Genomic DNA, 14704 nt, shown 5'->3' with positions numbered 1-14704 from the left:
AACCACATACTATTTGTTTCCACAGTTAGAGGGACCATCTGAGCACGAGTCTTTCACAAATGCAATGGGTGTGGTACAGGGCTGGTTCTGTGCCTTTTGGGGCGTCTTTTTGGGTCCTCGAGGAAAGCTCCATGCTCCATCACAAACCTTCCTCTGGCTTGCCAGGTCTCACTGTTTCCTTTGGGGGCATTAGGTCTTTTCTGCGGCCTCAGGGATTGTCTAGATGCCAGTTAAAGGGGCTTCAAGCTGCTAACCACCTTAGCAGATTCCCCAAGGATGAGAGATTTTCTTGCTCTGAAATTGCTTTTTGCAGTCAGTCCTGGATGTTCTTATGCTGCTGTTCGTTTTCAGACGCTAGCCCTCAGTGATGACTGCCTCTTAGCTGTTTTACCATAAGTAGGTTGTCTCTGTGGGACTTCTGGTTTTCCAGGCTAGCTCTGGGAATGTTCCTCACAGGTTTCTCTAGCACGGTCCTCAAGAATGCCAACAACCATATGGAGTGCTCACGCTCCTTGAGTGAGGGAGGGAATGAGCTCTTTTTCTTGTTCTCACTGCTTCTCTTTTGAGGCACACAGAAGCTCTTTTACCTCAGGACCTGCTTCTCCCTCCTAAGGGTCAGTATCCTGTTTCTCTGGGCCGGATCCCTCGATAAGCTCCAGTCATCATTCCTCATAGTCTGTGTTTGATCCACATCCTCAACCATGCGTTGACTCCTTCTCATGTCTCTTTGCTTCATGTGTTTCAGACCTTCACTGGGATGTTCTCATTCATACAACAAAAGCAGTTCTTGCTGTTTTTGCTGTGTAGAAATCCAATTATTCTTACAAATAAAAATACTCTGCTTTTCCCATGCGGTTCCTTCTCCCTGGAAATCCAGGGATTAATTTTTAAGAATGGGCAGTTTTTGTTTAATTTCTCAGTTCTTGAGCCTCAGTCATCTCCATCTCAATTATGTCTTTAGCTACGGAAGGTAGCGTAGGGCCTGGTATCCCAGCACTAGCTGTAGTGAAGCTTGCAACATTTGCAGTCCCTGTTTCCTCCTTCAGGAGGGCAGTAGGGCCTTATTTCTCTGCAGTACTTGCAGTGAGGCTCACATATCTTGCAGTCCCTATTCCTGCCTACAGGGGGTAGTCTATGGCCTACTAGCCCAGTGATATCTATAGTGAGGCTCACACAAGGAGGTGCTGCAGGGCCTGATACTGTACTGCAGACAGTCACACGCACACTCTGTACTCACCAGGTTGTGGTTGGAGGTGTTGGAGTCATCCTCAGGGAAGGGGATGTAGACCCCTAAGGCCACACAGTTAGCAAAGATAGTGAGGAGGATAAGAATGTCAAAGGGTCTGAGAAGAAGTGAGAAGTCAAAGAAAAACAATACACCAGGGTGAAAAACCTCCATAACTCCTTCCCACCTGTCAACTTTCTGACCTCCCTTTTCTTTCTACGAGTTGTGAAGTTTTTCTTTCACAAACTTACCAGAAATCTTGATTTCTACAAAGGTACTCAAGTGGGTTTTCACATTAAAATCTGGACTTCTGCATTCCTTTGAAGCTGATTAGAGGTAGAAAGTATCCCAACATCAATCTGCCCTTTGAAAAACGTTTTTAAAGTTAAACTCAAGAGTAAATGGAACATCCCTTATCAAAGCAAACAAGGTCTTGGGAAGAGACACTGTCAGTGGAAATGGAAATACAATGATTGGGTGTAAACACACAAGAAGTACCAGAAGACATACCTGGGACTAATACAATCATTCCCATGCCAAGCCTGAAGTCTAGACCTGTGCTTGGAAAATACTTCTCTTTTACTCCTCAATGTCTTTGATTTCCCCTTACATCAAGGTGTTCTTCTCCTTAATTTCCAGTTTCTTCCACTATAATTCAGTTCATACTATTATATTATATTATTAATATTATAATTCATTATTATTAATATTATTATTCCCTATAATACCTTTCGCCACGTCATTTTGTACTGAAGGCACGCGTCCAGACACAAGGTTGTCTAGAGCAGCACAGCTCACCTGGGGACATCCGAGCACCAAAGTCCCCACTAGCAGCAGGAAGAAGTCTGAAGACACTATCCAGGAAATAAGCAAAGACCAGTAGAACTACTTGATATCTCAAAAACCCACATCCTTCTCCAGTTCTTACATGCTGTGATTTGCTTTTTGCTCCAGACGGATCGTGCCTATTCAGACCCTAACGTTAATCCTTAAAACTCTACTTTCACTTTGGACCCCAAGTCCCACTAGGTGCCTGCGATAAAGGTACCACACCACTACTAGTTCCTGTTCTCTGTCTCTCTAGGGAGAGACACCATGCCTGTGCCATAGCACATGTAATACATGCCATCCCACTACATGCCCTCGTGGTTGTGCTTCAGGCAGCACAAGTGCATCTGGATTCGGGTTGGACTGAAGCATTCTTCACAGCACCGCCCTGCTTTAGCGGTCTTTCACTGTGTGTAATAGTCCTGCTGATGCCTGCTTACCTGTTTGCTGGCTTTCTCATGCTCCATCTAGAGGGAAGCTTGTTTCAGTGGTCAAATGTAGGGTACGTGGAGCACAGGAGTAGTTGTACACACAAGCCTGCCAAATGGGGGCGCAGCAATGTTCAAATTACCCTCGTCTGCTCCTCTATAGCCACCACCGAGGCCTGCTCTAATTAACGAATTGCCACATGACATTTCAAGGAGCAGTCAGTTGTGGACTGTACACCTCTCCTTTCTATCATGCAACGGCAAATCTCCTTTTAATCAGGCATATCCTTTCACTATCTATCTGCAGCTGCAGCTGCAGAAGCATCTGGCTTCTCGATTTCTGCTTGCTGCCACTTCTGGATGAGATCATGATAGATGGAAAATTGCCAAAACTCTAGTGCTTACCCTGACGGTCGGTGGATCCAAACATTTTAGATCATATCTCAGTGAATTAAGCACTCAGTGGAGGACAGAAAATGACTGACCTCAACCCATTCTACAGGGAGAGCCAGAGGATATGTCACACGTCAATTTTTTAGTTCTGCGGCCTCTTCAAAAAGCAAGAATCAGCCCTTTAAAAGAAGGAGTCATGGCCAAGGTGGACCCTACTTTACATAAGTCCCAGCAAATGTTGCCCTCCAACTCTCTGGCCCAATACATGACTATCTTCCAGTTCAGGGTCACCTTCTATCCCTTGTGGAAATCTGGACATCATCCATAGCAAACTTGTGGGTGCTGGTGAATGGAGAATACGGAAATCAGATTAAATTTCTGGAGGATCCATACACATTATGTTTTCACAAGCCAACTCCGCATTGCTATCTTTGGTGCAAGGCCCTGATATGAGGAATACAGGATTTACTGGATAAGTCTATGATAATCCCAGTACCTAAGCAAGAGCAGAGACTGGCTGAGGAGTTTGGGACATGGGCAAAAACAATCTTCAGTCCTTGACAAGTACGTGCATGTTGATCATTTCAGTCAATATTCCCACGCTCTTTCTTCCTGTGGTTCCTCACTCTATTCTTCCAGGTCATCGTGGAGCAGTACAATCTTTCATGGATAGAACTTTCCTTCTTCAGGTCTGCTCACTGGATCTCTCTTCCAGGGTTTACAAGGGTGAAGGATCTGTCCTTGCCTTCACAAAGAGATCTACTTTATGCCTTTCCCTCATCCCAGAGTCCTTCAGAAAACCCAGGAAGACAAGTGAGAGATTCTCATAGTGACCCTACAGTAGTCTTGGATCCATAGGTGACAGCAGATCTGTTTCCTCCCAGGAGATTTCCTGCGCACACCTCTCCTTTGACAGCACCTCTTCTTTCAGAGTCATCCCTTCTATGGCTCAGTCTGAAGGTCTGGAGCCAGAGCAACAGAGTCAGGAGGCCAAAGGCTGTTCTGATATTATCTTTTGTATAAAGGAATCAATGCGTCTTAAGCACTTGTAAGATTTATGCCCACCACTGGGCTTAATTTGAGGCCTGGTGTTTAGCTCTGGGTTTTCATGCCTGTAGGAGGATGGCCTGGTTTTTAGTGGGTACATAAGGTAATTACACCTTATACCAGGTCAAGTTATCCCTTATTAGTGAAATGCAGACAGTGTCTAAAAGCCAGGCTCTCTAGTGGTAGTTGAGCAGTCAAGGCTTATCTAGGAAACATGCAAAGTTCATGCAATACCACTGTAGTCACACAGTACTCAAACACATAAAAGACAATCCTCAGTGTTACAAAAATAAAGGTACTTTATTTTGGTGGCACAAATGCCAAAAATACCTTGGAGACTACACTCCCTTAGGAGGTAAGTAAAATACACAGTATATACACTAGAATGCCGAATTAACTGTAAAAACAGTTAGAAAACAGTGCAAATAGTGAAAATCACAATAGTTAGAAATGGGCCTAGAGGGAACACAAACCATATACTAAGAAAATTGAATGCAAAAGTCTCACACCTAGGCAAGTGTAGTGTGTGCAGGGGCACTGGGAGTGTTAGAAAACACCAAAGATAAGTAATAGAACCCACCCCAGAACCCAGGAAAGCAGGAGTAAATCACAGTAGCTTTCCTAGAACACACAAGAACATGTGATAGAAGATATTGCAAGAATCAGAAGAGACTGCAAGACACCAACAATGGATTCCTGGACCTGAAGACCTGTGGAAGAAGGGGACCAAGTGTAAGAAGCACTGAAGAGTCCAGGGAGAACAGGAGCCCCTCCTAACCTGGATAAAGGTGCAAAAGAAGAGCCACTGGTCAGTACTGCAGCCATGAAGAAGGATGCGGGTTCCTGCTTGGTGCAGATAATGTCCCATGGCGGATGGATGATTGCAGTCTGGTTTGCGTTGTTGGATTCCGCCAACAAGCCTTGGCACACGCAAAGCTTGCGGTTAGCGGAAAATGGCGCTGCCCGGGACCAGGCGGGACCTGGTGGCCTGTACCCAGCAGGGGGAGACAGAGGGGGCTCTTAGCAACTCAGAGAGTCCTCAGAAGTGCAGGCAGCGCGCACAGGAGTCCCACAGCATGGGGACAAAGAAAGTGCAAAAGGAGACCCACACAGCAATACATAAAGGGATCCCACGCCGCCAGAGAATCACACAGTAGGCTGTGCGTCGCAGGAAGTGTGCTGGGGGCCGGAGTTGCACGGTGCACAAAGAACTTCGTGGAAGGATGCCAACAAGCCTTGGCAACTGCAAAACACGTGGTGCACAGGGGTACTGGTACTGTCTTGCATGGTAAGGCAAGCTCTTACCTCCCCCAATGTTGGACAGTTGGACGTCTGGACCGTTGGGACCACTTCAGTCCACCACCTGTGTTGCTGGATCCACGCACTTCTTCAGGAGAGGGGACCCAAGCCACTGGTTGTTGCTGAAGAGGGGTGCTGCTGAAGCAGGGAAGTGAATCCTTCACTTCAAGAGAGATTCCTTTGTTCTTCTGGTGCAGGCTGAAGACTGGCAGTCCTTGGAGGATGCATGACCGGGAAACAGTTGCAGTTGCTGGCAGGAGCTTAAGATACAATGTTGCAGATTAATCTTTGCTTCTTTGTTGCAGTTGTAGTGTTCCTGGAGGGTCCAGATGCAGTTTCTTCAGTAAGAAGGTGAAGTAGAGGATGCAGAGGATTCCTGCTGGAGTCTTGCAATCCGAATCTGAAGAACCACCCAAGAGAGAGACCCTTAATAGCCCTGAAAGGGGGATTGGTCAGCTAAACAGGTAAGCACCTATCAGGGGAGGCCTCTGACGTCACCTGCTGGCATTGGTCACTCAGATGCTCCCAGAGTTCCCTGCCAACTTGAATCCAAGATGGCAAAACCCAGGGACAATCTGGAGGAGCTCTGAGCACCACCCCTGGGGTGATGATGGACAGGGTGAGTGGTCACTCCCCTTTCCTTTGTCCAGTTCCGTGGCATAGCAGGGACTGGGGGTCCATGAAATGGTGTAGACTGGGCACCATATGTGCCCGTCAAAGCATTTCCAGAGGCTCTGGGAGGCTACCCCTCCCCAGCCTTTAACACCTATTTCCAAAGGGAGAGGAACACCCCTCTCCCAAAGGGAATCCTTTGTTCTGCCTTCCTGGGCTTGAGCTGCTCAAGCAACAGGAGGAAAGAAACCTGTCTGTGAGGTGGTAGCTGCTGGAAAACCTCAGAAGGCTGTAATGGCAGTACTGGGGGTCCTCTAAGGAGCCCCCCAGAGTGCATGGAATCATACAACCAATGCTTGCAAAAGCCTTTGGGTATGATTTCAACATGTTTGATACCAAACAAGGCCATATTCGGAGTTACCATTATGTAGCTGGACATAGGTAGTGACCTATATGTAGTGCACGCGTAAAATGGTGGCCCCCACTCACGAAGTCTGGGAAAATGGTCCTGGATGACGTAGGGGCACCTCTGGTAGTGCAGGGTTGCCCTCACACACAGGTACTCTGCACCCAGCCTTTGGGGTTGGAAGGCCTAGTATATGGGTGACTTATAAGTGATCTGGTGCAGTGTAAATGGCTGTGGAAGGTTGCATGCATAATTCCACACATGCTGCAATGGCAGTCCTGTAGAAGCCTTTGCATGGGCTCCCTATGCTACAGCCCTTAGGGAACCCCAGGAACCCCAATGTCCTGGGTACCTAAGTACCATATACTAGGGACTTACAAGGGGTGACCATTATGACAATTTGGGATGAAATACTGGGTTACCAGTATGCAGTGACAACATTTTGAGGAGAGAGAGTATAATCACTGGGGTCTTGGTTAGCAGGATGCCAGTGACACAGCCAAACACACTGACATCAGGGAGAAATTGGGGGTAGTATGCCAAAAAGAGGGTACTTTCCTACAATGCATTTTCTTAAGTGAGTATCAAGATTCTTAATTTTTGTAGGGAGTTTTGTTGTTAGGCTTGGACACTTCTTCCTACTGAAGCCAATGAATAAAGATTCAAGTATTTTGTGGGTCAGAAGTTTTTACTGTAGCTTCTTTGGTTTCTCAACTTGTCAGAAGTATTTTCCTCAAACGACCTCCTTCCAGTATCTTACAGTAAAGGTCCCTACTATTCGTAATTGCTATCTGTTCAGGGCATCGCCTAGGGGAAATAGTAGTTCTACTATGCTGTCTTCCCTTTCTTTTATGTTTCCTGAGAAGGTGGTTTTGATACCCAGTCCAGAATTCTCCCTCAATATTTCTCCAGACCTCCACCCATCTTAAGATTTAGGGGCTCATTCTGACCCCGGCGGTCTCAGACCGCCGGGGCCAGGGTCGGCGGGAGCACCGCCGACAGACCGGCGGTGCCCCGCAGGGCATTCTGACCGCGGCGGTTCGGCCACGGTCAGACAAGGAAAACCGGCGGTCTCCCGCTGGTTTTCCGCTGCCCTTGGAATCCCCCATGGCAGCGCAGCTTGCTGCGCCGCCATGGGGGATTCTGACACCCCCTACCGCCATCCTGTTCCTGCCGGTTCGCCCGCCAGGAACAGGATGGCGGTAGGGGGTGCCGCGGGGCCCCTGGGGGCCCCTGCAGTGCCCATGCCAATGGCATGGGCACTGCAGGGGCCCCCGTAAGAGGGCCCCACTGTGTATTTCAGTGTCTGCAATGCAGACACTGAAATACGCGACGGGTGCAAACTGCACCCGTCGCACCCCTGCAACTACGCCGGCTCAATTCTGAGCCGGCGTCCTCGTTGCAGGGGCATTTCCTCTGGGCCGGCGGGCGCTTTTTTGGAGAGCGCCCGCCGGCCCAGAGGAAATGTCTGAATGGCCGCCGCGGTCTTTTGACCGCGGTGCGGTCATTTGGCGGCTCCCTCCAGGCGGGCGGCTCCCGCCGCCCGCCGGGCTCAGAATGAGCCCCTTAGTCTCACCTGTATTTTCTGAAGTCATCAGTGATGTTATCAATGATATTTTGAATATGTCATGCTTATGTAATAGGTAAGGTCATAAGCAGTGCAAGGCGCTGTGCATGTAAGAGTAATGACTATTACTGACAAGTAGCCAGGTCAATATTCATAAAATGCCAATACATATGCACATTCAGGGCCTGAGGATCTAACACATTGTCAAACAGGAAGTGAAATTTGCATACCAACAGGTTTACAAGTCTGTATGTACACTTTGTGATGCAACACATGTGCTAGTGACATCATAAATTTTAATTCAGTAGTTGGTAGCAAACCAACCTGCCTAATAATATTGAATAATGAATAATAATTAGGAAGGAATTTGAGACTTGCTGTAATTGGCTGCAGGCCCACAAGGGACAGCAGACCTCGACCCCTTCATTTGCACTGACAAATGGAAACATAGGCCCTCATTACAACCCTGGCAGTCGTCTATAAAGTGGCGCTAATACCGCCAACAGGCTGGCGGTAATTACCACCAAATTTTGACCATGGCGGTGAGAACTCAGATAGACAACCACTTCACCAGACCGACCACCAGGGCAGAAACAACAGCCACTACGACGGTAGCTGCCTACAGCCAGAAGCCAATGTCCAGCCCACTGTTCAAGACCCTGCAATCCGCCACCTTTTCTGGGGCGGTGGCAACGACATCAAAACCCTGGCAGAAACACTGCACAGAAGTAAAAGGAGTCACCATTGGAGACACAGGGAACAACCACGCCGCCATGGAACCCGAGCTGCATGTCTTCCCAATGATTTTCTACGTGCTGCTTCACCACGAACACCAACGACGGCGAAGACGACGACGGTGAGTACAGACGCCTAGCACATAAGGGAGGGGGGAGGAAAAAGAGACACACAAACGCAACACGCACCCCCCCCCCACCATACACACAATCAGCTGCAGTAATAGAACATATATACCCTGTACTTTGGATGAATAATGCATGGACAACAGGAATTTACTAAAGTGAGTGTAATAAGATCAAGACAGTACAAATATGAAATATGCAATGTAACTGGTATATACAAATGTACAGTTCAAGAGACACTGCCCAGTCCTCAGTGTGCGTGGGTCACAAGGCCAAAGTCCAAGGCCCCACTTGTCACCTGCACCAACAAGGAGAGAACACTGCAGGGGCATCAGCTGGAAAATAAGCAGGCACCTCAAGTGGATGGGGAATGGGGGGGCACCTCAGCCGGCAGATGGAACAAGGCCACTGGTCCTGGGGAGTGCAAGGCCACAGTCTCTAAAGTGGGTGACTTGCCAACATGCTCTGGAGGGGGCATCGTGCCCTGTGCTCTTGATCCTGGGGAGGCTGGGGTTGGTGGGTGTCTTATCCACTGGTTCTGGAGGGGGCATCGTGCCCTGTGCTCTTGATCCCGGGGAGGCTGGGGTTGGTGGGTGTCTTACCCACTGGCTCTGGAGGGGGCATCGTGCCCTGTGCTCTTGATCCTGGGCAGGCTGGGGTTGGTGGGTGTCTTATCCACTGGTTCTGGAGGGGGCATCGTTCCCTGTGCTCTTGATCCCGGGAAGGCTGGGGTTGGTGGGTGTCTTACCCACTGGCTCTGGAGGGGGCATCGTACCCTGTGCTCTTGATCCTGGGGAGTGCAAGGTCACAGTCTCTCACGTGGGTGTTAAAACCACTGAATTTGCAGGTGGCAGGCCGCACAGCAGCCCATGGATGCAGGATTACATACCATCAGCCGGCGGTGACGGCTGCCCAGCGATGGTAGTGGTGCTGCTGCTGCTGGTGGAAGAAGGCCCCAGCCCATCCCCTGCAGCCTCGGACGGCTGCCCAGTGGTGATGGTGGTGCTGCTGGTGGGGGGAGGCTCCAGCCCATCCCCTGCAGCCTCGGATGGCTGCCTAGTGGTGGTGGCGGTGCTGCTGCTGCTGGTGGGGGGAGGCTCCGTCTGAGTCCCTGCCCAGGCCCCTTGTCCTTCCTGCCTGCTGGTGCTGGCTCCTAGCCCTTCCTGGCTGCAGTTGGTGCTGGTTCCTTGCCCTGCCTGGCAGCAACTGGTGCTGGCTCCTTGCCCTGCCTGGCAGCAACTGGTGCTGGCTCCTTGCCCTGCCTGGCAGAAACTGGTGCTGGCTCCTTGCCCTGCCTGGCAGCAGCTGGTGCTGGCTCCATGTCATTCCTGGCTGCAGCCGGTGCTGGCTCCATGTCATTCCGGGCAGCAGCTGATTCTGGCTCCTAGCCCTTCCTGGCAGCAGCTGGTGCTGGCTCCTAGCCCTTCCTGGCAGCAGCTGGTGCTGGCTCCTAGCCCTTCCTGGCAGCAGCTGGGGCTGGCACCTTGCCCTTCCTAGCACCAACTGGCGTTGGCTCCTTGCACTTCCTGACAGCAAGTGGGGCAGGCACCCTTTCCTTGAGGCTGCCTGGTGCAGGCTCCTTTACCCTCTGCACAAGTGGTCTGGATCCTTTCCCACCACGAGTGGGTGTAGAGACTACTGGGCCCGTGGACTGGGTGGCTGAGGTGCTTGCCTGGGTTTTTGCCACCCTGGCCAGACGTGAAGGACAGGGGGGGAGGGGAAGGGAAGAGGTCAATGGTGGAGAGGAAAAGCTTCTTAGGGACATTGGGGCGGGAAGAGGGAGAAGGTTTGGGAGTGGAGGAAGGGGGAGTGGTGTAGGAGGTGTCTGTCTGCTGAGTTTGGGTGCAGGAGCATGGGCTGGATGCTGTTTGAGGTGGATGGCTGTCCAATCTTCCCTCTGAGCTGGTAAAGAAGATCCAGTCTGCACGGCAGTGTATTGTGTGGTCTTTCTGACAGATGTAAGAGACCTGGGTACCACCACTGGTGGGGCCATTCTGGGGCTATCAGGATCATTCTGGTTATGGCTCTGTACAGTTTGTTTATGACTGTTAGTATTAAAGGAATTGGGGGAAAAGCATAAAGAAATGTCCTGGACCAGTCTATCAAACAAGCATTCCCCTTTGTTCCTGGTCGGTAAAACCTGGATGTGAAGTTTGGGCATTTTTTGTTGCTTTTGTCCACAAAGAGGTTGATTTGAGCTGACCCCATTCCTGAAAAATGTCTTGAATAATTTCTTCATTTAGGATCCTGTTGTGAGTTTCCCTGAAGTTGTGACTTAGGGAATCTGCCTGGGTGTTTGCTTCTCCTGGTAGATGAATGGCGGAGATTGTTTGACCTTTGGCCAGTAGCCACTTCCAGATAGCTTGTGCTTCCAGAGATGAGCATGATATGGAGTTACTCCATGTTTGTTCAGGTAATGTATTGTGGTTGTGTTGTCTGTCTGTGTGAGGAGAGCATCTGTATTTATGGATGGATAAAAAGACTTCAGGGCGAGGTGGACTGCTCTGAGTGACAGCAGGCTTATGTGACATAGCTTCTCCTTGTTCTACCAGAAACCTTGAATCTGTAGGAGGCCATTGTGAGCTCCCCAGCTCTGGAAGGAAGCATCCGTGACAATACTCTGTGTAGGTTTATCCTGATGAAAAGGTGCCTCTATTAAAAGGTGTTTACTTTAAACCCACCATTTTAGCGATTGTCTGGCTTTTTGTGACAGGACCAGTTTGTGCTTCCATAGACTAGAATACTGAGACCATTGATCTTCCAGAGTTTGTTGTAGTGTCTCACGTGTAGCTTGGCATTGGGGACAATGAAGATGCAGGAAGTCATGGACCCCACTAACAACGCTACTTGTCTGGCTGATGGACGAGGAGTCTGAGGGAGGTTAAAACATTTTGTGTTGATTGAGGATAACCTCTCCTCCGAAGGATACACTCTTGTCTGGTTTGCTTTCAGAGTTGCTCCTAAGTAGCGCAGCTTCTGAGTATATTTGAGGACTTTTTGAAATGTATTTATAATCCCAGGTCTCTCAGGATCTCAAGGGAAGTCTAATAGTGTTGCTGTGTAAGTGCTGGTGAGAAGCTCTTGATTAACCGGTTGTCCAGGTATGGGTAGATGGAGATCTTCTGCCTCTGCAGGTATGCATCCACGACTGCCATGCACTTGGAGAATATGCAAGGCGCTGATTTGAGCCCTAAGGGCAACACTTTGTACCGGTAGTGCATGGGTGCCACTCTAAAGCAGAGAAACTTCAGATGTTTACTGGTTATTGGGATGTGGAAGTAAGCACCTTGAAGATCGATGGTGCCCATTCAGTCAGCCTGATCGAGCTGTGGGTAGATTTGGTGTAGGGCAAGCATTCTGAATTTCTATTTGAAGATGTACTTGTTTAGAAACCTTAAGTCCAAACTTGGTTTGTACTCTTGAGTCTGGCCTCTTTTCTGAACCAGAAAGTAGCCCAAGTATAACCCTCTTTCCTGTTGAGAAAGTGGAACCTCCTCTATAGGTTCTTTCTGGAGCAGTGTGTTTACTTAGTTTTGCAACAGGTTTGTAGATGAGAGGATGTTGTTTTTGGAGGGAGAGCAGGAGGAGGGGATTTTAACTTGAGAAAGTAGCTATTGTGAACAATGTTCAAGACCCATTTGCCGTTTGTTATTTGTCTAGATGTTTTATAATATTCCTTGCCCTTCCCAGAGTGGGAGCTCTAGATGGGGGAAGCAAAAGCTCATTGCATTATTTGTGCTTTAGCAGAGGAAACTGATGGAAGAAGGGTTCCTTCTCCTCTTGCTTGTTTTCGAGGATGGTAGCGCAATCTGGTTTGGTTTTGTGAATGTTGTAACCAATGAGGGGTTTGAACCCTTTGCTGGTAAGGCCTGCAATCATAGGGTTTAAATCTGCGCCTAACACCCTATGCTTTTCGAGGCCCACCACTTTCAACGTATCTAATTCTATCTTCGTTTTTGCTATTTCATCATCCACATGTGTTCAGAATAGAGATGTGCCTGTAAATGAAAGATTTAGTATTCTTTGTTGGACTTCAGGCTTAAGACCTGTGAGTCGGAGCCATGATGATCATTTTGCACAAATTGATGAGCATTTTGCGTAAATGCCATGAGCGTATCTGCAGGAAGCTGGCCTGGTGTGTCCTAAAGCGTCGTCACTGTAGGTACCTGCAGATGCAGGAGAGGGACTCCTTCACTCCAAGGGAGATTCCTTCTTGCTTCTTGGTGCAGCTGAAGTCTTGTTGACTCCAGAGAGTGCACAGTCGAAAATGTTTGCAGTTGCTGGAAGGAACCGGAAAAACAATGTTGCAAAGCGAAATCGCCACCGCAAGTGCAGCCTTGTCGCTTCCTGAAGAGTCCACTTGTGGTTCCAGTGGCCAGTTGTCAAAGTAAACGATGCAGAGTCGTGGAGTCTTGCACATCGAATCTCTTTTCTAAGTCCTCCTGTTAGTCCTTGGGAAGACGGGGTACTTACCTCTGCTCTCCTGGTCGCTAGGGGTCACTCAGGTACTCACCTCTTGGGGTTCCTAGTTCTTTCAGCTCCCCTCTAACAGCTCCATATCCTTGGGTGGGGGACTTCACTCCGCATTCCACTTTCTTAGTATATGGTTTGGCCCTCCCCTAGGGCCCTTACTGTTTTCACTAAGTAATGGCAATGCTTGTTGTATCTATGCTAATTTCTGATTGCTATTATGTATATAACTAGTGTGTACTTACCTCCAGTTGCGGGGGACTGCCTACAGGTAATCTAGTGTTGTGTTACTATAATAAAGTACCTTTATTTTTGTAACACTGTGTGGGTCGTTCATGTAATTGTAATTGTATTAGTATTTATATAGCGCTTACTACCCCTGATGAGGCGTTGAAGTGCTTTTTGGCGAGTAGCACGCTACTCCGGAACCCAACAAGAATTAGTGGTGGATTAGTATAGGGAAATATGAGTACAGTTTTATTATTATTATGAGTTAATTTGAGCCGTGGATATGAGTGACAAGCTGTGTGACAAGTTACTGTGTGACTATGGTGACTAAGTTGTGTGACAAGTTACTGTGTGACTATGGTGGTATTGCATAAGCTTTGCAAGTCTCCTAGATAAGTCTTGGCTGCTAATTCACAGCTACCTCTAGAGAGCCCTGGCTTCCTAGACACTGTCTAAACTGCACTAATAGAGGTTGCCTGGACCTAGTATAAGGTGCCAAAACCATAGGTGTCCACCACACACCAGGCCAGCTTCCTACAGTATCCATGAGCTGCTAGGTCTGAGGTATCAGCAGCACAACTGATGATTTGGTTTGCGACCAGAGCGCCCTCCTCAAGAATCTCTTGAAAGTCTTGTCTGTCGTCTTTTGGTAGTTTGTCAGTAAATCTAGACAGAGAGTCCCAAAGAGCTCTGTCATACCTCCCTATGAAATCAGAAGCACTGATAACTTTTATACAGGATGCAGAGGTAATACACATCTCTTTGCCTAGTGAATCAGTATGTTAATGTCCTTGTCTGGAGGTACTTTCGACAAGGATGCCGTTGCATGAGTTTGTCTTGCTGCTGCAAAAAACAAAGAATCTGGAGGAGGTTCAGCTTTTGGAAAATAGGATCCGGGTCATGGGCCTTGTATTTTTTAAGAATGTGGGATGGAAAGGTCATACAGATGCCAGAATTAGGAAGGCTTGCATGGCAGGATCCATAGAAGATGACTAGAGGTTGTTCTATGGCAGAGGGTGTCGAAAATGACTAGACGTAGAAGATGTCTAGAGGTCGTTCTATGGTAGAGGGTGTCAAAGATGATGGATGACGAATTAGGAAGAGAAGCAATATCGATATTCAACCTCGTTGCTCCTCTAAGAAGAACATCATTAAAAGTGATATCATCCACTGGGGAGACACTGCCGAGGTGAGTCAGATAATGTTGGTGAGTAGTCTTATGGATGAACGAGAGGTCATGGACCAGGAGGGGGGTCCTATGTCTTCTGTGAGATGTGGACCGGTGAGAGCGTCTAAATCTGACTGGTGGTTTCCCTTGCGGAGACATCGACCTTGTTCTCT

The 14704-nt window shown here is 48.6% G+C and overlaps 1 protein-coding gene across 1 annotated transcript in view; it reads right to left on the bottom strand.

The window, feature by feature from the left end:
• Positions 1–14704, bottom strand: part of CACNA1F (calcium voltage-gated channel subunit alpha1 F) — a 1139147-nt gene that overhangs the window by 1042993 nt on the left and 81450 nt on the right. Inside the window, exon 4 of the mRNA XM_069209307.1 lies at positions 1238–1343. Coding sequence (XP_069065408.1) covers positions 1238–1343 — 106 coding nt within the window. The remainder of the gene's footprint in view (positions 1–1237; positions 1344–14704) is intronic.

This window comes from Pleurodeles waltl, chromosome 10, assembly GCF_031143425.1.
Source record: "Pleurodeles waltl isolate 20211129_DDA chromosome 10, aPleWal1.hap1.20221129, whole genome shotgun sequence".
In the NCBI taxonomy this organism is placed as follows: Eukaryota; Metazoa; Chordata; class Amphibia; order Caudata; family Salamandridae; genus Pleurodeles; species Pleurodeles waltl.
The sequence above is the reverse complement of the archived record's forward strand: the minus strand, read 5'-3'. Positions and strand labels throughout refer to the sequence as shown.